The sequence below is a fragment of the Phoca vitulina genome, unplaced genomic scaffold (assembly GCF_004348235.1).
Source record: "Phoca vitulina isolate PV1807 unplaced genomic scaffold, GSC_HSeal_1.0 scaffold94, whole genome shotgun sequence".
Lineage (NCBI taxonomy): Eukaryota > Metazoa > Chordata > Mammalia > Carnivora > Phocidae > Phoca > Phoca vitulina.
Genome location: NW_022589797.1, coordinates 3,342,379 through 3,363,751, shown reverse-complemented (window position 1 = coordinate 3,363,751; position 21,373 = coordinate 3,342,379). Strand labels below are relative to the sequence as shown.

The 21,373-nt window shown below is 48.2% G+C and overlaps 2 protein-coding genes across 4 annotated transcripts in view; one reads left to right on the top strand and one right to left on the bottom strand.

The window, feature by feature from the left end:
- BAG1 (BAG cochaperone 1) overlaps positions 1-21,373 on the bottom strand; it is a 35,067-nt gene that overhangs the window by 11,008 nt on the left and 2,686 nt on the right. Inside the window, exons 3-8 of one of the 3 annotated variants that reach the window (XM_032396776.1) lie at positions 19,820-19,902; positions 17,967-18,080; positions 15,530-15,637; positions 14,257-14,319; positions 13,646-13,736; positions 11,466-12,939 (exon numbers count right to left, since the gene is read on the bottom strand). In XM_032396776.1, the coding sequence (XP_032252667.1) occupies positions 13,647-13,736; positions 14,257-14,319; positions 15,530-15,637; positions 17,967-18,080; positions 19,820-19,902 (458 nt within the window). In that variant the 3' untranslated portion in view covers positions 11,466-12,939; position 13,646. Of the gene's footprint in view, positions 1-11,465; positions 13,737-14,256; positions 14,320-15,529; positions 15,638-17,966; positions 18,081-19,819; positions 19,903-21,373 lie in introns of those variants that run through there. The other 2 variants (XM_032396775.1, XM_032396777.1) reach the window with 2 other exon arrangements.
- On the top strand, positions 819-10,420 carry SPINK4 (serine peptidase inhibitor Kazal type 4). The gene is made up of 4 exons (XM_032396778.1): positions 819-1,421; positions 5,543-5,583; positions 6,942-7,054; positions 8,293-10,420. Exons 1-4 carry the CDS (start codon positions 1,367-1,369, stop codon positions 8,336-8,338), a joined length of 255 nt encoding a protein of 84 aa, XP_032252669.1. The 5' UTR covers positions 819-1,366; the 3' UTR covers positions 8,339-10,420.

The following is a 21,373-nucleotide window of genomic DNA, read 5'->3' as shown; positions in this document are numbered from 1 at the left end:
ATTCTCCCCAGGGAAATTGAATCTGTAGATGGAGCTAAAAATCACTAATCTAAATTAATTAGAGAAATGCATATATAGTTAAAATTTTATTATTCTATTTATAAATCAGAAATTCTTTGAAAGCAGATAACCAAATATCTCGTTCATATATATTGTATCAGTATGGGGGAGTTTTATTTTTTTATTTTTTTTATTTTAATTTTATTTTTTATTTTTTATTTTTATTAATATTATTTATTTATTTGAGAGAGAGCAAGAGATAGCACGAGCAGGGAGGAGAGGGAGAAGCAGACTCCCGCTGAGCAAGGAGCCTGATGTGGGACTTGATCCCAGGACCCTGGGATCATGACTTGAGCCGAAGGCAGACACTTAATGGCTGAGCCACCCAGGTACCCCTGGGGGAGTTTTATATACTGATTTTTCTTGAAAAGAATCTTGTCTGTATTTAACCCATTAAAATGCAAATGGAATAAAATACATGCAAAACATGAGGGCATCTTCTTTTTTTTTTTTTTTATTTTAGAGAGAGAGTGTGAGGGGTGGGGGGGGCAGTCAGAGGGAGAGGGAGAGAGACAATCTCAACCAGGCTCCATGCCCAGCGTGGAGACCAACATGGGGCTCAATCTCACGACCCTGAGACCATGACCTGAGCCGAAACCAAGAGTCAGATGCCTAACCAACTGAGCCACCCAGCTGCCCTGAGGGCATCTTTATGTTTTATTTTGCTCCCCGCCCCCCGTATCAATTGTGCCCTTTCATGGTGGGAAAAGAAGAACAAAAAGAACCATTTTCATTTATATTTACACCTCACTTCATCCTCTGCAAAATGCCTTCCCATCTGCTGTCCCCACTGTCACTTCCCAGCAGCCCCAGGAAGGAGGGGCTGGTCAGGACCTCCACGTGGTGCAGGGGTAAACGGGCCTCAGGAAGGAAAGCGTCTGTGGGGCCGTCGCAGTTGCTTGGTGGCAACGACAAAGGAGCCCATGGCTCCAGCCCCTCTTCCCTGCCTCCCCCCCTTCCAGTGGCCGCTTTTCTTTTTCTCTTTCCTTCTGATCTTTCTCTCCTCTTTCTGTCTCTCTGACTTGGTGTCTCTGTTTTTCTACTTCAGTTTCCCTCTCCCTCGTGCTCCAGCCCTGACTGGCGGCAGCTTTGGAGGTTGTCCAAGCTTTGTGTCACTCTGGAACCCTGCCAGCTCCACAGGCACAGCCCCAGGCCCCCACAGGCTCAGCATCTCTGGTGCCACGGTGCACATACTACCGGGGATGCCGCTCCCAGCCTCCCCATCTGGCCCTAGATAAGATAAGGGTGGGGATCAGCCTTATAAACAGGCCCCGGCTGGCTTGGACCACATCAGCCCAGGATCAGCATGGCCATCCACCTGTGGGTGGTCGCCCTGGCCGCCCTCCTCATTGTGGACAGGGGTGAGTGGACAGAGCCTGGATTCTCTGGGGCTTGGTGTTGGTAGATGGGCCTGTGGTGGGGGCAGAGACAGGGCCTGGAGCATCCTGTGAGGCCTCGGGTTTCTGCCTAACCCTTCTTTCTGTACCTCTCCGCTGTGGTGGGGAAAGCCCTGGGCTAGGAGAAAAGAAACCTGGGTTCAAATCCCGACTCTGGCCCTGAATTGCAAAAGCCCCTCCTCTCTTGGGGCCTCTGTTTCTCCAGCTGTAGCACAGGAAGTCCTAGTTCAAAGCTGCTCTAAGCGACTCCTCGGTGAGAGATGTGGGAGGCAGCAGGGAGCAGGCCTATCTCGGGAGAGACAGATAAGTCTGCTGGCTGCCAGGTGGTGGGTGCTGACGGAAGCCTGGCCTGGGTCCTCTGAGCTCCTGTCTGCTGTGACAGGCGATGCTTGCGGGACTGACAGCAGCTGTGTGAGCCAAGGGTAGCCCTTGTCCCGGGCCAGACACATGCTGGAGTGGGGCCTTCTCAAGGCCTGAAGCACCTCTGTGGCCTCACACTGACCATGTATCAGACATTGTTCTGGGCCCTTAAGACGTATCAGTGAGCAAATAGAAAGAGAACTACCCTGATGGAGCTTAAATCCAGTGGGGTAGGTTGGAAGGGAATGGACAACAAGATAGGTGCAATGTTAGAAGGTGATAAAGGCTAAAGAAAAAAATATTGGGCAGGGTGAAGAGAGGACTGCCACGTTAAATCAGGGGGTTCTCTCCTAGAGCAAGGCTTGAAGGGGGCAAGTGAGTGAGCCATGTGGATATCTGGGAGAAGAGGGTTCCAGACAGAGGGGACTGGCAAAGGCCCTGAGGTAGGAGCATGGCTGGAGTGTTGGAGGTACGGTGAGGAGGCCAGTGTGGCTGGAGGGGAATGAGAGGCAGGGTGCAGAGCAATGGTAGAGGAGATGACAGAGGCAACTGGGAACTATACTGGGTAAGGCCTTGAAGGCCAATGTGAGAACTTGGCTTTCCCTCTGAGTGAAATGGGAGACACTAAAAAATTTTGAGCAGGGGTGCCTGGGTGGCTCAGCCGGTTAAGTGTCTGCCTTTGGCTCAGGTCGTGATCCCAGGGTCCTGGGATCGAGCCCCGCATCGGGTTCCCTGCTCGGTGGGGAGCCTGCTTCTCCCTCTCTCACTCCCCCTGCTTGTGTTCCCTCTCTCGCTGTGTCTCTCTCTGTCAAATAAATAAAAAATAAAATCTTTAAAAAAAAAAAAAGGAATTTTGAGCAGAGTTGTGTTAAAAGGATCGCTCTAGTTGCTGTGTTGAGAACAGACTAAAGGGAGAAGCAGGGAGACTACTTAGGACCCTTCTAGAAGGCCACTGACCTCATGGCCAGTCCCACTCCCATTTCCCTAGCTGAGGACATAGTCCTAGGGGCTGGGGCAACAGAGAATGGGTCTGGGGGCTCTGGCCCAGCTAACCTGCTTACTCCCAGCTTGGCATCCATTCCCATTCCCTGAGCAGTTGTCCCATTGGGAACACTGAGGAGGCCTGTCCGGAAGACAGTCCTTGTGCCCATTTCAGATTCCTGCCTGGGCTGAGTGAGGACAGGGTTCAAGGGCAGGCTGAGAGTAAATGCAACCCTTTCCCATATCCTCCAGGAAGAAGCTCTGATACTGCAGGGTTCTGCACTCCGCCTCCCCACAATGCACTTTAGTCGTCAATTCCTGAACACCCACTATGTTAGGGGCATTGCCACATGGGGGCAGAAGCATAGGAGCCCCAAGGAACTCAGGTCCATGAGAGGCAGGAGTGACCCAGTGAGTGGGACAGCCTGTGGTGGTATGAAAGAAGCTGCTATGTTTGTGGCCTGAATGCTTGTGGCCCCAAAATTCATATGCTGAAATCCTAATCCCCAAGGTCATGGTATTGGGAGGTGGGACCTTTGGGAGGTGACTAGGTCATAAGGGTACAGCCCTCATGAACAGGATGAGTGCCCTTATAAAAGAGACCCCACAAAGCTCCCTTGCCCCTTCTACCATGTGAGGACACAGTAAGGAGGCACCAGCTCTGAAGCAGGAAGAGGGCCCTCACCAGACACCAAATCTGCCAGCACCATGACCTTAGACTTCCCAGCCTCCGGAACTGTGAGAAATCAATGTTTGTTGTTTATAAGACACCCAGTTTATGGTCTTTTGTTCTAGCAGCCCAAATGGACAAAAACTGGAGCCTAAATCCAGGTCTGCTCGGGAAACCCTGGGGGACATCAGGGAAGGCTTCACTGGGAAGTAGCATCTGAGCCTTGAAATGAAGATAGAATCATAGAAGGGGGATGAGGACGTTTCAACTAGACGGAAACAGGATAAGCCAAAGCAGAGCCTGTCCTGAAGAATGAGCAGACAGGAATAGCAGAGGCATAGGGACATGGGGAGTATCCTAGGAAGTGAGTGCAGGAGGAAGTTTTCAGTCAGCTCATGCAGGGCCCTAAACATAAGATAAAGGAGCTTAGCAATTACAAGGAGCCATGGAAGGCCTTTATATTTTTTTAATGCTTTTTTGTCCCCTAACAGCTATGTACCATGAAATAAATAAATCTATCACTCAATGAATTTTGACAATGCATGTACCTGTGTAACCCAAACCTCTATCAAGATACGAAACGGGGGGGGGGCGCCTGGGTGGCTCAGTTGGTTAAGCAACTGCCTTCGGCTCAGGTCGTGATCCTGGAGTCCCTGGATCGAGTCCCGCATCGGGCTCCCTGCTCGGCAGGAAGCCTGCTTCTCCCTCTGCCCCCCCCCCCTCCCATGTGCTCTCTCTCTCTCATTCTCTGTCTAAAAAAAAAAAAAAAAATCTTAAAAAAAAAAAAAAAAAAAGATACGAAACAGGGGGATGCCTGGGTGACTCAGTCGGTTAAGCATCTGCCTTCGGCTCAGGTCATGATCCCAGAGTCCTGGGATCAAGCCCCACATCGGGCTCCCTGCTCAGTGGGGAGCATGCTTCCCCTCTCCCTCTGCGCCTCCTCGTGCTTTCTCTCTCTCTGACAAATAAATAAAATCTTTAAAAAAAAAAAAATACAAAACCTTTCTGGGGCACCTGGCTGGCTGTCGGTAGAACATGCAACTTTGATCTCAGGATTGTGAGTTTGAGCCCCATGTTGGGTGTGGAGCCTATTTAAAATAAAAATTAGGGGCGCCTGGGTGGCTCAGTCGTTAAGCGTCTGCCTTCGGCTCAGGTCATGGTCCCGGGGTCCTGGGATCGAGCCCCGCATCTGGCTCCCCGCTCGGCGGGAAGCCTGCTTCTCCCTCTCCCACTCCCCCCGCTTGTATTCCCCCTCTCGCTGTGTCTCTCTCTGTCAAATAAATAAATAAAATCTTAAAAAAAAATAAATAAATAAAATAAAATAAAAATTAAAAAACAAAACAAAACAAAAACATTTCCAACACCCCAGAAACTTCCCTCATGCTGGTCAATCCCCTCCCTTACCCCACTCTCGAGGCAACCACTGCTTTTTTTTCCCCACTGTAAATTAGTTTGGCCTGTTCTAGAATATCACATAGAAAGCTGTATTTATCCCAGGCTGCCTTTGACCTTGGCCCAAGATGCCCCTTCCATGTAGTATGTTCCTGGGTAGGGGATGCGACCAGGTGAGGCACTCTGTTCTCTGAGAGTAATTTCTAGGAAGGGACTCACTGTGAGTGGCCAATACTCCCGGCAGCTGAGGAAATGAGCACCCCAGTCCTGCCTGCGGGTGGGATGTGGGGAGCAGACCATGGCATCCACCACTGTCTCCTTCCCTCCCCGTTACACGACAGTGATAGAGCTATGAATAGGAGTTAAGATCATGTGTTCTCAATGCCTGGTACATACTAACTGAATTATCTTATTATGTGGGATATAACAATCCCAGTGGGATCTGACTAATAAGATCAGGCTGGACTGTCACCTCCCAACTCTAGATTTTGTGTCTCTGTTCTAACAACCCAAAGTCACATCAGCTTTCTGGGATTCCCCACAGTCTGGTGATTCAATACCTCAATGCCTCTCAGAATTCCAGACTGGGCAGGAGCTGGAACAGGTCTCTTGAAACAGTCCTCAGATGCCAGACCTGCGCCTAGAGCCGCCATCACCTAACTCTTGCGTTTTTGCCTTTCAGAAGTGCCAGTGTCGGCGGCAAAACTCATCTCCCCAAGGATGGTAAGGCAGCCGCTTCCAGTTTGGGCCCCAGGGTGCTGTCGTGGCCTTCCTTCTGCATCCATGCTAGGAAGCCAGCATTTTCCTTCTGTATACTCCCGCTCAAATAACTGATGGCTCCAACGTGGCTAGGGTGGCCTCGTGAGCCTGCATGCTCCCCAGGTTAGCCCTTCCAGACTGAGTTGGCCCAGCTCCTCTGCCAAGGTCTCAAACTTGGCTTCCAGGACCTCAAGAGATCTGCCCCAACCTGGTCTCCAGTGCAATCCCCTGCCCAGACTCAGCAGGACTGAGCATGCTCTCTGCTTTGTGTAGTAAAGATGGACAGGCCACGGGGTTCAGGCCAGAGGTACCCTGGCCCCCGTGGTGTGTGCCAGCCTCCCCCAACCACACCCCATCGTTCATCCATCCCTTCACTCTGGAGGACAGACACCAAGTTGTCCCTGAACCCTGGCTCCACCTTGGCCCTGGGTCTGATGTCCCCAGGGATCCCAAAGCAGTGGTGCTGGCCTTCCTGAGACCCTCAACCCAGCCTTCACCAAGGTGCACAAGGAGGCTCAAAGCCACCTTCCCATCCAGCAGCCTAGCATCTTCACTGTCAGCCCATCAGACCCAGGCCTATTATTGTGCCAAAGAGCCAAGTACTTCTACATACATGACTTCAATTAACCCTACGTGAGAAGAATACTATTATTCATTTACAGTGTTTGCAGAGGAGGAAACTGAGGCTCCAAGAGTGGAGACAGCTCTCACAACTTCACACAGCTCATCAGTGCAGAAGTCAGGCTGTTGGTCTTGTGACCACCGCCCCAGGCTGCCTCTTTCACCCCATCCTGTCCCACGCTCCGATCCCAGTCCTGACCCAGCTTCCACCCTGACCTCAGGCCTGCCCTGAAACTCTTTCAGACTAGCCTCATTTAAGACCCAAGCCTTGTTCCATTTCTCCAGCCTTCCCGTACCAGGGGCCTGATGGGTCATGTCAGCCAGGGTGAGTGGAGGAGCCCTCAGTGAGGGCGGTTCTGTCTCCTGGGGTCCTCATGAGGACCAGCAGCAGCGGTTCTAGTTAGACCCTCTGAGAAGTGTGTGAACCCGTCCTAGGAGCTTGAGGGCATAAACTCACCCGACACACAGACATATACCTGGATGCCCGCACACTTGGGTTCAGCAGACAGATACACACCTGTGTACACAGCCACAAACATACCAAGGGGCCCTGATGGTTAGTTTCACGCCCACTGGACCAACACTGGGGCCTCCTAGAATCTGGCTCTTCCCTGGGGCCCCTGACTCCAAGCAAAGTCCCTGGGTCCCTCCTCGTTGCCTCTGAATCTCTGAGTGCCCTCCCCACTTCCTCTCTTTCACAGCCCATCTGTGAGCACATGGAAGAGTCTCCTGTCTGTTCCCAGACATCCAAGCTGGTCTGTGGCACCGATGGTGTTACGTATAACAATGAATGTCAGATCTGCTTGATCCGGCTGTAAGTCCACCCCACTCCTTCCCCTCAGCTTGCTTGCATGGGCCCCACTTCCGGTACGTTCAAGTGTGAAAGGAGCAAGACTTGACCTGCCTCTTCCTTCACACACCTTGGACTGAGAAGAGTCCTCCGACATTGGCCCTAACAGAATGAGCACAAGTATATTTCAAAGAAAGCACATGGTTCTAAGTACAAAGCCACAACTAGTAGGGGGTTGGGGAGGGTGCAGAAACCCTGGGTTCTTTCCCTCATTCTGCCCTTGACCACTAGGTGACTTCATTTGTTCATTTATTCCTCCAGCCAGCAATTATTTATTGAACGTCTACTATATGCTAGGCACTGGGCATACAACAGGGCATAAGCTAGATAGCAACCCTGGCCTTCTGGGGGCATATGGTTTAAGGAGGAAGCCAAGCTAACGGTCCACCAACTGTGGAGCACAGAATGCTCAAGGCTCAGATGGGGGCACCCAGGGTTCTGTGAGTGCAGGGCAAGGACAAGGGCAGGGAAGACTTTCCAGCTCAGCTCTGAAAGATAAGTTGAAATTAGCTTGGAAAAAAAAGGAAGAAGGAAAGGTAATTCCAAGTAGTGAAATGAGTTTGGAAAGGTCTAAAAGGGAAAGAAATGTTTGTATTTGAGAAAATATAAGAAATTGGATATGCTGCAGTATAAAGTTTAAAGACTGAGTGGGGAGAGGCAAGAAATGAGTCTTGAGAGGTGAGGAGGGCCAGAACATGACCTTGGTATGTCTGATCACCTATTCGATCTCCTTTCTTCATTAATAAAACCCTTGGGCTGGGCCAGAGCTAAGCGAGATCATGGAAGAGAAGACAGTCTTCAGAAGCTACAGCACTCTGGACAGAGAGGCAGGAGAGCGACAGGACACTTTCCTAACTTAGCTGGGAGGCAGTGAGGGTCTAGGTGGTTTGTGGGGCAATGATGTCTGGTGGAGGTGTGGCTAGAGTTCAAGACAGAGTCAGGGCTGGAGACAGATTCAGCAGCCATCAGACAACATCAGACATCCCGGGAAGCTCAGATCTCCCAGGGGAGGGTGTGCAAGAGGGAAAAGCTATAGAAGGTGTGCCCAGGGACCCCCAGGACGTGCCCTGTATCTACAATGGGTGGGGGAGGTGGGGAGAGCTCAGGAGAGTGTCTGGATAGACTGGGCCAAGCAGGGTCCCTGAAGGGTTTGTTCCAGTCCCTGATGAGATGGGCCTCATCTTTGTCTCCTGTGATCCTAGGAAAACCAAAGAGGACATCCAGATCCTGAAGGATGGCAAATGCTGACCCCCATAGCAGCCTCTTAAGTCATGAAGCTTCAGGCTAGAGAACAGTTTTGGGAGTGGAGGATGTGACATGAATAAAAGATCCAGCCGAACTCAGCCAAGTGAGCCAGTGTCTTTGGGGACTCCAGTGAGGTGGTTGGTGGTGGGTGGATGTGATGGGGATTTTGCCCTGACCTCCCTATTTTGAATCTTATGTCTTCTCCATCGCTCCAGTGCTCCTCAACCCTGTCACATGCTCCCCTAGAGGTCCCAGGTCTCTTCTGCTTCTTGAAGAGGTCAGCCCCTGTCCCCAGCACACTTGTCTGCCCCAGCCTGTTTGTCAAGAACCTAGGTGACCTCTGTACCTTCTGCCATTGTCAGAGAGCAGGACCAGCCTTTGGGAGAGTCCTACACCCCTCATGGCCTTCTCCTTGGGTTGTACCAGCACCCCAAGTCTTATACACACACACACACGCTGATACTACTGTCGCTAATATTTAGGTAGTGTACACAGTGTATCTGAACTACTTGTTAAAATACTGACCTAGGTCTGTAACAGTTAAAAACAGCTGCCCCAAGCCTTTGAGTGTCCCCTTGCACCTTGGCCACCCACAGCAGGATGACGTCCAGACCCTGCTCTGTTCTTTTGGTCACCATCCATTCTGACTGTTAATGCTGGCATTGGCCACAACCCCAGGCACACACAGCACACATGTGCCTATACAATGGCCCACAGAAACACACAGTATCCAGAAACCCCACCATAGAGGCCCTAGCCTATGGTCCATGTCAAATAACCCTCTTTTGGCCAAAGCAAATAGAAGGAGCCACTTGATAATGGTAGCAGAGGAAAAGAGTGTGGAGAGGGGCCTGGCCAGCAGAAGCAGAGCCACATGGACTCAGATTCCCGCTTCAGGATGGGCAGACAGAGCAGGAAATGTACTGTGGGAAAACACACTGGGAAGAAAGATGGGGCGGGGAAGGCAGGAACCAGCATTCCCCAGACAACTGAACCGTGGATGTGGGCAGGAACTGTTGCTGATAGATCTGCAGGTGGAAGGTCATCTATGGGCCCTGCTACTTACTGCTACTGGTAACAGAAACTTTTATTCCTCTCGTGCATGGGAATGATGCAGTATTAAGTTTGGCGGTGAGAAACCCAAATGCCAAAATAACAGTGGCTGAAACAGTTATTTCTCCCACACAGAGACCTATGCAGCATGCTAACTTCATGCTCTTTATATATTGTCACCCTGCTGTCCTCATCAGTTTCCCCTTCAATGTACAAGACAGCTGCTCTAACTCCAGCCATCATACCTACATTCCAGTCCACAGAGAGGTAAAGAAGGGCACTCGACTGCCTCTGAAGATGCTTCCCGTAAGATGTACATACTCTGTTTACATCCCATTGCCTAAAATGTAGTCTCTTGGCCACGCTAGCACAAGGAGACTGGGAAAATGGTTATCTGGTTGGCCATGTGCTAAGCTGAAAATTAGTTCACTTATAGGAGGAGAGTGAATATTGGTGATCTCTAAGCCTCTGTCCTAAGTGAGAAGCCCCTCTTACACACAGGTGGCACAGCTCCAGCCAAGCTTCCTGTCGGTGACACTCCCCTCCCAGGCTTCCACCCATGATGAGGAATCCCAAAGATTACAGCTGAACAATGTGCCAGGCGCCAGGCACCACTGGAAGAAATACTTAATTCCCCACATTACAGATGTGGAAACTTGGCCCTGTCTCTGGAAGCATAACTGTGGGCCCCTAAAGGCCCTATCTATAGCACATGACCCTGCTGCCCTGGCCATTACTGATTGGCCAAAAAATTCTCCCCCAGGATTTTTTGAATAGCAAATAAGGAAACAGGCAGTTCCTCTCTGGTAGTGAGCTGCAAGATGTGTGAAGTGGGGGCTGACAGCCATGTTTCCTACTTTGTGGAAGAAGCAGGATTGAGAGAATGATGCCAGCATACAAAGAAAGAGATGCAGAGAGCGATTCAAGGCTGTGTTTGAATTCCTGAAGCCCAGCTGCCCTCGAACATCCCAAGGCTACATGGGATAACTTGACATCCTGCCAATAAATTTTTTCTTTCTTTCCTTTTTTTAAAAAAAGATTTATTTATTTTAGAGAGAGTGTGCAAGCGGGGGGAGGGGCAGAGGGAGAGAGAATCTCAAGCAGACTCAAGCAGACGGAGTCTCACGCGGGGCTCAATCTCACGACCCTGAGATCATGACCTGAGCCAAAACCAAGAGTTGGATGCTTCACCAACTGAGCCACCCAGGCACCCCAATAAATTTTCTATTTCAACAATCTCTTTGGAATTCGGTTTCTGGTGATTTCAGTTAAAAGAGTCCTGACGGGCGCCTGGGTGGCTCAGTTGGTTAAGCGACTGCCTTCAGCTCAGGTCATGATCCTGGAGTCCCTGGATCGAGTCCTGCATCGGGCTCCCTGCTCGGCAGGGAGTCTGCTTCTCCCTCTGACCCTCCCCCCTCTCATGTGCTCGCTCTCTCTCATTCTCTCTCAAATAAATAAATAAAATCTTAAAAAAAAAAAAAAAGAGTCCTGACTACCAAAGGAACAAGGGCATCTCAGAGAAGATAACCTTAATGCTGAGTCTTAAAGGGTAAGTAGAAATCGTTGACTAAACAATGTGTGGGAGAATTCTTCTAGCCCTGTGAGGCTGAAGGATGTTTACAGGATCACAGAGCCCCATCGGCTCCCCTTATAGTAGGACTGGCCATGTCTCAGGAAAGTGGGCAGCGAGGAGTGTTCTTTCCCCGTTCATAGGCAGGGACACCCTGTGGATGTGCAGATGTGGGGGGTGGGGGCGTTGTGCACACATGCCCAGTTGCCCGTGCTATAGGGCCTCTCTTCTCCACCCTCAAATCAAACAATGGTTGTTGGTGCTGTAAATTCCAGTGCTGACGGAGTGCAGCTGTGGGAATTTCACTGTAGATGTGTGCGATTGACATTCATTCATTCTCCAAATATTTATTTATTTATTTTAAAGATTTTATTTATTTGACAGAGAGAGACACAGCGAGAGAGGGAACACAAGCAGGGGGAGTGGGAGAGGGAGAAGCAGGCTCTCCACCGAGCAGGGAGCCCGATGCGGGGCTCGATCCCAGGACCCTGGGATCATGACCTGAGCCGAAGGCAGACGCTCAACGGACTGAGCCACCCAGGCGCCCCTTTCCAAATATTTACTGAGCACCTATTATAAATAGACAATGTGCTTGAAATATGCTGTTACAAGACAAAGAAGCCCCTTAACCCAAGAAATTTAGAGTCTAGGGTTAGAGGTAAATATTAATCAAATAATCCCACAAATAACTCATGGTTTATCATGCTATTTATCATAAAGAAAAGTTATGGCAAATTGTGAAAGGATATCACCTGGGGGGTTTGATATGTTCTCTGACAGTAGATAAGGTTTCTCCATGAAGAGACATTTGAGTTAAGTTCAAGGGATGAACAGGAGTTACTACCTAGGAAAGGGGTGGGGGAGAGATGGTGAAGAGCTGTCCAAACAGACGAACAGCATATGCAGAGACCCGAAGGCAGAAGGCACAGAGCATCTGGAATCCCAGCGTGCGGAACAGCACACAGCAAACAGGCCAGTGGCCGGGGATGAAAGGGAGAGCACTGAAGGAAAGGACTCTGGCCTTTATGCACAGGGGACTGACATGCTAAGACCTGCACTTTATGACCACCCCACCTGTTCTGTAGAGAAACTGCTCTGCAGAAGGCCAGACAGGAAGTGGAGACCAACAAGGGGGAGGGAGACAGATGAGAGCGAGCGAGCCCATGCTGTGGGGGGAGGCAGTAAGTGAAGAGCGTGGGCTCTGAATCAAACCACCTAGCTTTGTATCCTGGCTTTGCCACTTAGGACCTTGAGAAATTACCTGAGCTCTCTGCTTCCTCACCTCTAACATGGGGACAGTATCTGTCTGCCTCCTAGAATGTCTGAGGATTAAATGACTAATATACCTGAAGAACTCAGAACAGTACCCAGCACACAGGGACTTCTCATTACGTGTTTTGGCCCAACACCACACAGCTACCATACAAAAACGATCATATAAATACTGAACTGCTGATTCAAGTGGGAAGTGGGCCGGGCTAGGCTGAGCCTCATCCACGTGTCCACCCCTGTCCTAGGTCACACCCGCACAGGCCTAAGTTCCTGGGGCTTCAGTGACTCCCTCTCTGCCAAATAAGGTCGGCCTCAGAGTGGCCTATTGGATGCCTGTCTCCTGGGCACTGTGTGAAAAAATGGGGTGATAGCAGTTGACCCGGTTACGAGTTCTAGCATACAGGGCCACTCTTGACTTTATTCAACACAAATTACAGCTAGAACCACAGAAGGCTTTTGCTTCTCATATTTCATCAAAAAAAGTTCAAACATTCTTTTGCTTGCGGACGTGTACATAAACTGCTTTTTAAAAAAAATAACAGTGGAGGGGGCCACAAAACAAATAGGAACAGCCTTGAAGGAAACACTGACCTCAGAAGGGTACAATGAGCAGAAATGCCTTTGAGGAACACCTTAGAAGTTTACGGTTGCCTTCACCACCTGCCTCCCTGTGGTTCCTCTCTCTGTCCCCCCAAGCCGTACTTGTGACCTGGTTTCAAGCAGAGATTCAGTCATCACTAGGTTCTAACCTTCTAAAGATTTACTTAAGGACAAGGAAGTCCACGCATCAATACGAGCCCCACCCCAGGAATGGGCCTCTGAGATCTCATGGCCTGTGGCTGGGCAGGGTCACTGGGAGACGAGGTCAGGGTCTGTAAACCAATCACCCAGCCACCTGTTCCAGAATTCGGTTACAACGAGGGATACTTGGACTACCCTGTGTGCCAAACATCTGTTCTGAGCCACTCCCAACATTCCTGACTAGCTGTAACTTCCTGGTGATTCTGGGTTACATCGACAGGCTACGGAATCACAAGGGCAAAAAGGCCTCATGAATCTGAAGACAGGGGTGGCCTATAAACCCAGAATTACTCCAACATTAATGAGAGGTCTCGCCAGCCCGAGGAAAGCACCCCAAGGTCGAAAGAGCTGGGAAGATGGGCAGGGGAGGCCCCCTCCAGACAGGGTGGGCTGCTGGACGGCACAGCCGCACGGAGACGGAAAGAGAAAACAGACAGGAGCTCCACTGCGGACTGCAGACAACACTTGTTCACTGAGAACAGGGGGAGTGCAGGAAAACTGGCAAGTGGCCAATTGTCCCCTACAGCCCTGGAGAAATCAGGTCACTTCAGTCCCAGAGAGGGCAGAGCTGGGGGCGCTGTTCTTCAGGGCAGCCCCGCCTATCGCCGCCTCACCTCACTCGGCCAGGGCCAAGTTCGTGGACTGTAGCCGCTCTGTCTCCTGGCAGATGTTCTGCTCCACCGTGTCACACTCAACTAGGAATGCCTAAAACAGGAATGCAGGGCAGTGAGGGACCATCTGGGGCCAGCCACTCCCTGCCCATGCAAGGCTCTTTGCTCAGCCATTATGGGGAACCCGCGGGTGACCAACTCAAAACGGGCTGTGGAGGGATGGAGCCAACCTGGGCTCCCAGGTAAGGGGAGGGAGGCAGAGGGCAGCGTAGGACCAGGCTTTCTGACAACAAGCCCCCAGAAGGGTGGTGAGAACAGGAAGCCTCGCCACTGTACTGCACAAGTTCAGGGAACAGTGTTCACATGAACAGTGCCTCCTGGAATTGTGTAACATGGCCATAACTGTTCTCTAGCCACCTTCCTCCTCAATGAGCTTACATTCAAATGTAATTACAGGGATATGAAAGGAGCTCTTCTCTTATGTTCTGGGCTCAGGAAATAACAACCAAAAGAAAGTCCACATCACACATCACACCTCTACCCTATCCTACTCTGCACACATAAACACACACACCAACACATTAAACTTTGTAATGCTTCACGACACAACTCACCTGAACCCTTTTCACCAAACCCTTCCTCTTCAGTCTACTGTCCTTGAAATTTTCTGGCAGAATCTGTGGAAGAATAAGTTGACACATAAATAATCTCAACAAAAGTGACATAACAACATGACAAAATACCCATAGTACACCAAAGTGAATGAGACGTGCATGTTCAGGAATGTATCCTTGATCTGTATCCTACATGGCCCTTCCCATGGTTCTCACCCCTATTAAAGCTCCCTTTGTTCTCATGGGAGAACATGTCTGCGCCATGGAAACTGATCTGTAACATGGACTTTGTCCTTTCTCTATTTCCTATGTACAGATACTATGTCCTGGCCATGCCATGAGCTCACTGTGCTTCTTTACAACTACCCTCACTCCCCCCGAATCCCAGGCAGAGTAATTCACCCTCAAAAATGAGGCATCAGGGGCGCCTGGGTGGCTCAGTTGTTAAGCGTCTGCCTTCGGCTCAGGTCATGATCCCAGGGTCCTGGAATCGAGCACCGTGTTGGGCTCCCTGCTCAGCGGAAAGCCTGCTTCTCCCTCTCCCACTCCCACTGCTTGTGTTCCCTCTCTCACTGTCTCTCTCTCTGTCAAATGAATAAATAAAATCTTAAAAAAAAAAAAAAATGAGGCATCAGGGCACCTGGGTGGTTCAGTCATTAAGCATCTGCCTTTGGCTCAGGTCGGGATCCCAGAGTCCTAGGATGGAGTCTCGCATGGGGCTCCCTGCTCAGCAGGGAGTCTGCTTCTCCCTCTGCCCCCCACCCCTGCTCGTGTTCCCTCTCTCTCAAAAATAAATAAATAAAATCTTTAAAAAAAAAAAAATGAGGCAGCCGGCTAGAAATATCATTACTGTCATTCTGTAAAAGGGAACGTGGGAGTCGATGATTCTCAAGTCTCACAAGAGCTGGGTCTGACTGACTTCTGTACAGGTAATGAGCCCAGTAATAATCAGATAATCAGTCACATGAGTATCATGAAGCCCTGTGTTTCTCTAACCATAAAATCATGGTCCATTTGGGTCCCACCTTTGTGAGGATTACATGCTTTTAGCATACATAAATAAAAATGACAAAAGCCCTATGTTGGTGCGATGTGAGTGCCTAAAAATCCAGAACTATCTTGTCTTTCTGTGTATCCATCAAGGACTGAGCACTGTCTGGCACGTAGCAGGCCCTCAGTATGCTCAGACAATAAGAGTGCATTACTGAAAGAGTGAACATGACTGAAACATAGTCAAAGGAAACTAGTTCTTCTCAGCTCAATATTTACTTACCAGTGTGTCAATCTCTTCCAAGATCTTCATAAATTGCTCAGTTGTGGCTTTTACTCTCCTATCGAGTTTGCAGAGAGCTTCAGCTTGCAAATCCTTGGCCAGAAAACCCTGTGCAGGAATAATGCATTATTGCAAGGGTTCCTTGAGGCTGACAGAAAACTCCAGGCTGAGGTACTAATGAAGCAGCCACACCCTAAGCCCACATTCCCCCAACAGGTTGGGCCAGACCTCAGACCCACAGCTTCATCTCTTGGAGAAAAGAGAGCCCCCCCAGGCACTGTAATAGGCTGCAGGCCACTCTAGCTCACATGGCCCACGGGGGCTGCTAACGCCTCCTGGGGCCTGGCTCTGGCGAAGCCTCCAGTCACCAGAGTATAGCCACACACAAGAACGCAGGGTGTAGAGTCCAATAGGCCCAAGCTTGAATTCTGACTGCCATTTACTGGCTTGTGATCTTAAGCAAGTTACTTAACTTATCTGAACCTTAATGTCCTCATTTTTAAAATGGAGATTATGATACCCACACCCCAGAGGGTTACTCTGAGGATAAAGAGGAACATAAGTAGACTCTTAATATAATTCCTGACACAGACATGCGCTAACAAATGGCAGCATTTACATTGTTTTTATTAAATTGTCTTGTTGTTTATTCACATTGCTTGGCCTAGAGACCAGTTAGCTGGTGACAATGGGTGGACAGCTGGGATCTCTGAGGATGTTTATCGAAGATGCAGATTTGACCACATGTAGTAAAAGCTTTAAACATTAGCCAGCAACTCCAAGTCAAAGAATTTATTCTACCCCAAAAAAATGATCAGAAATGGTCAAAAAAGATTTATGTCCAAGGATGTCCAGAGAAGCATTAATGCATAACGGTAAAATAACATTAGATAATGAACAACAGAAAATTGGTTAGATAAACCATGATACATTCATATATGTTACAACACTATGTAAGTTTTGAAAATTATGATCTTTTTTTTAAAGATTTTATTTATTTGGGGCGCCTGGGTAGCTCAGTCGTTAGGCGTCTGCTTTCCGCTCAGGTCGTGATCCCAGGGTCCTGGGATGGAGCCCAGCATCGGGCTCCCTGTTCCGCGGGAGGCCTGCTTCTCCTTCTCCCTCTCCCACTCCCCGTTTCTGTTCCCTCTCTCGCTGTGTCTCTCTCTGTCAAATAAATAAATAAAATCTTAAAAAAAAAAAAAAGATTTTTATTTGAGAGAGAGAGCAAGCGTGAGCAGGGGAAGGGGCAGAGGTAGAAGCAGACTCCCCAATGAACAGGGAGCCCGATGCAGACGTTTAACCGACTGAGCCACACAAGTGCCCCAAGTATGATCATTTTTAATGACATAGGAAAATGTTCAGTTTTATTATCCTATAAAAGAACAATTTACAAAGTGTACACAACACTGTATCACCTTTTTTAAGATGCAAAAACATATTCCAGTCTTTAGTATTGGTTATCTTTTGAGTCAGGGCCTTATAGGTATTAGTGCCCATATGTTTGCCTAAAAGTTATACAATTCGCATGTATTACTTTTGTAATTAAAACAGAAACCTACATCTATTAACGTTATAAACTGAGGGGGAAAAAAATATGTGGTTTGGGGCTAGTTCACAATCCTCAGCATTTTTTTGTTTTTTTTTTTTTAAAGATTTCATCTATCCATTTGCAGAGAGAGAGAGAGCACAAGCAGGAGGAGGGGCAGGCAGGGAAAGAGAGAAGAAGGCTCCCCACTGAGCAAGGAGCCCGACATGGGCCTCGATCCCAGGACCCCAGGATCATGACCCGAGCTGAAGGCAGCCACTCAATGGACTGAGCCATGCAGGTGCCCTCTTACTTATAGTACTCCTTCTCTAATACAAGGAATTGACTAGGAATGACCCCCTGCTAAGATCAAGCTCAACTTGGACCTTTTATGCATCAACAAAATGTTCTTTGTCTTGCTAAACACATTATAACAGCTGGGCCTGAGAGAAGCTACCTGTTCTATTTCAGACAATACATGACCCTGGCATGGCAGGTGCTCTCCTAGGAGCACAAACGGATGCTGGCTGGGGTTTGAAAATGGCAATGACAATAACACTTATAAAGCACTTAATATGCATCAGACTCAAACTACATCATTTGTTTTTAGTTTGTTTTTTTTAAGTAAGCTCTATGCCCAATGTGGGGCTTGAACTCACGACTCCGAGATCAAGAGTCACGTGCTCGACCGACTGAGCCACCCAGGTGCCCCTCAAATTGCATCATTTAATCCTCACACCAACCCTAAGAGGAAGTACCATCATTTTTCCCTTTTTACAGATGTGGAACTTGAGACAAGGCAAACTTGCCCACAGAAATAGAAAGGGTAAAGCCAAGACATGACCAGGGAATCGGACTAGAGAGCCTGCCCTCACAGCCACACATTTGTATCTCCCCAAAGAGAGTGACCTGTTGGATTCCAGTAAGCTCTTTATTCAACTCTTCCAGTTGGTCAGCTATCTTCTCCACAGATTTCTCCAAATCTTTCAATTTCTTTAGTTCAACCTCTTCCTCTGGACTGTTCTAAAATGTTTAAGAATAAAATGAAGTCAATAATCACCAAGAACAGTAGCTTCTGACTGGAAAGAAAAAAAAAATCTGACCACAACTGGGCTAAACCACTCACCTAGAAAAAACAGCCTTAACTCTGCTGCTTCTTGGAAAGCAAGCTGGAGGGTTACACATGAAGGTTTTCTACCTACAAAGACTCTAGACTAGAGAGAAGATACTAAGTAAACATTCTGCAAGGACCCAGACAGCTTGGGAGCCAATCTAAGTGCCAGAGTCAACCTGAGCCTGGGGCTGACTCCAGACTGAAGCCTCCAGGAGGAACAGATGACAGTGAACACCTACGAGGAGTCCAGAATGGTGAGACAGGTGGAATTCTACCATTCTTTTAAATGAATTCCTAAGTGTCACCCACAACTGAGCTCTCCCATTTGTTAAGATGATGACAATGATGAATACTTTTGTTGAGCATTCTCTCCACTACACTAAAACTACTTTATCTGGACTATTGTTTTAAGCCTTACTACAACCCAGTGAGGAAAATAGTGTTCTAGATGATGAAACTGAGGTTTAATGTAAAGTAACCTAAGGTCACACAGCCTAAACGAGGTGGAACGGAGACTTGGCTTCACACATCCCAGGGCAGCTCAAATTAGGGGTTCTATAATTTCTTCAAACTCAACCCTTAGGTTCTGCCCATTGCCCAGAACTATTCTCCCTGAACCTTAAGACAGAAATTTAGAATATTTCCCCTTTATCGTCTAAACAATAGGTAGTCAGGGCCAGCAGTTTCCTGCTTTTATACTACCCAAAATTGTTCACATTCTTCTTTGTGGCCAAATCCTGAGTGCCAGACTCCTGGCTGTTCTGCGGCTGGACTAGATCTTCTTTGCCTCCACGTTGCTAATCTTTGCCCTCTCTCCACTCTGAATAAGCCACCTCACTCAAAATAAGGAAACTTCCTATAACCAACAATTTCACTGTGTCACAATGCAGGGCTGGCCATAACCCTCTCTCATCACCCCAGGGGCTACTGTCCTCACCAACTGGCTCTTTTCCTCCCTCGGTTCTTTTTTTTTTTTTTAAGATTTTATTTATTTATTTGACAAAGAGAGAGCGAGAGAGGAAACACAAGCAGGGGGAGTGGAAGAGGGAGAAGCAGACTTCCTGCCGAGCAGGGAGCCCGACGTGGGGCTCGATCCCAGGACCCTGGGATCATGACCCAAGCCGAAGGCAGACACTTAACCAACTGAGCCTCCGAGGCCCCCTTCCTCCCTTGGTTCTTTAGGCTGAACCTTTCTTTTGAGCCAAAGAAGGCTTTCCCTTGTGGAAGATTTTAGTGGAAAGGGTGTTTAAAGGGAGAGAGACTCATGAAATTTGCAGAGGACTTATTTTAAAAATTTACAGACTTATTTTAACAAAAGTTTCTCTTGCAAATCCCCTCCAAGTGAGTAAGGTCTGACTCAGGCACCATTTTAACCAGATTGAGATCCACCACCAAGACAAGAGCTACATTATTGAAGTAGCATAACTGTTCATAATTCCCAGAGCAAAAGTCATAACCCACAGGAGCCGGAGGGCATGGGAATAACAAACCTGGCAAGCCCATCAAATAAATGGAACTACATCTGTTTGGAGAGAGCTATTTCACTAATGTAGAATCCGGGTTCCCAATTTGGCCTTCTAAATGGAAATATGTATAGAAGACCTTAGTCATTTGATTCTGGGGTATTCTGGTAGAAAAAGCAATTTACCTTTTTCCCAATTAACATGACCCGGCAACCATTTTGTATTCCGAGTGCTGACAATGGCTTCTCCATTTCCTTCAGAGATTTTCCTGAAAAGAGAAGTTATGCCAAGTGGTAACAACTGTACAACATTGAAAATAGATTTCAGCAAGGTTACAGGAAATAGACAAGTGTGTTCACTAATGAGAAGAGGATAAATTGGCATAACCTTTTCCAAAGGTGTCTTGATCCAGTAATTTCATCTTGGATTTTATCCCAAACAACTGGACATATGCCTGCATAGTAAGTGTTATATAATAATTTTCAATGCAACCTTAATCATAATAGTGAGAAACTAGAAAGGGACAAACATTTAGGAACAGGGGTCTAATTAACTATACATCAGTACAATAGAAGATTTTGTAGGCATTAAAGCTAATTTTTTCAGGAAATTTCAATGCCCCAATAAATGCTGATGGCTCAGTTTTATAAGAAAAATGTTATAAAATTGGTATAGTCAATATAATCTCAGTTTCGTCAACTAAACACACACACACACACACACACAAATAAAAACCCACACTTCTGGGGCGCCTGGGTGGCTCAGTCGGTTAAGCGGCTGCCTTCGGCTCAGGTCATGATCCCAGGGTCCTGGGATCGAGCCCCACGTCGGGCTCCTTCCTCAGCAGGGAGCCTGCTTCTCCCTCTCCCTCTGCTTGGCACTCCACCTGCTTGTGCTCTCCCTCTCTCTCTATCAAATAAATAAATAAAATCTTTAAAAAAAAAACAAAACCCACACTTCAGGATGCCTGTACAAATGGATAGAAATATGCTGAAATGTAATGAGGGATTTTATCCAGGAGAACATTTTCTTCTTTGTGCTTTCCTCTATTTTGAAACATGGACTTCTATTGCCTTTTATAATTCCGTAATAAAATAGTTGTTGTTGTTTTTTTTTAAGATTTTATTTACTTATTTGACAGAGAGAGACACAGCAAGAGAGGGAACACAAGCAGGGGGAGTGGGAGAGGGAGAAGCAGGCTTCCCTTGGAGCAGGGAGCCCGATGCGGGGCTCGATCCCAGGACCTTGGGATCAGGACCTAAGCTGAAGGCAGACGCTTAACGACTGAGACACCCAGGCGCCCCCATAATAAAATAGTTTTAAAAAGAAAACACAAGGAGTTGCTCTATGACATATAAATAAAAAATGCTTCCCACCACTAAATTCTTTTTTTTTTTTTTTTAAGATTTTATTTATTTGAGAGATAGAGAGCATGAGCAGAAAGAGGAGCAGAGGGAGAGGGAGAAGCAGGCTCCCCACTGAGCAGGGAGCCCAGACACAGGGCTCAATCCCAGGACCCTTGGGCCATGATGTGAGCCGAAGGCAGACGCTTAACCGATTGAGCCACCCAGGCGCCCCCCCTTCACTAAATCCTTTATGACTAGCACCAAATGGGATAAATTTGGCCCCATCAGATACCATGATAATGAGTTCCCATGGGAATGGGAAGAAAGAGTGGGTCCTAGCAGAAATCAGCATCATCCACTGGGCTTGCCACAACCAGGCCCCTGGTAAGTTTG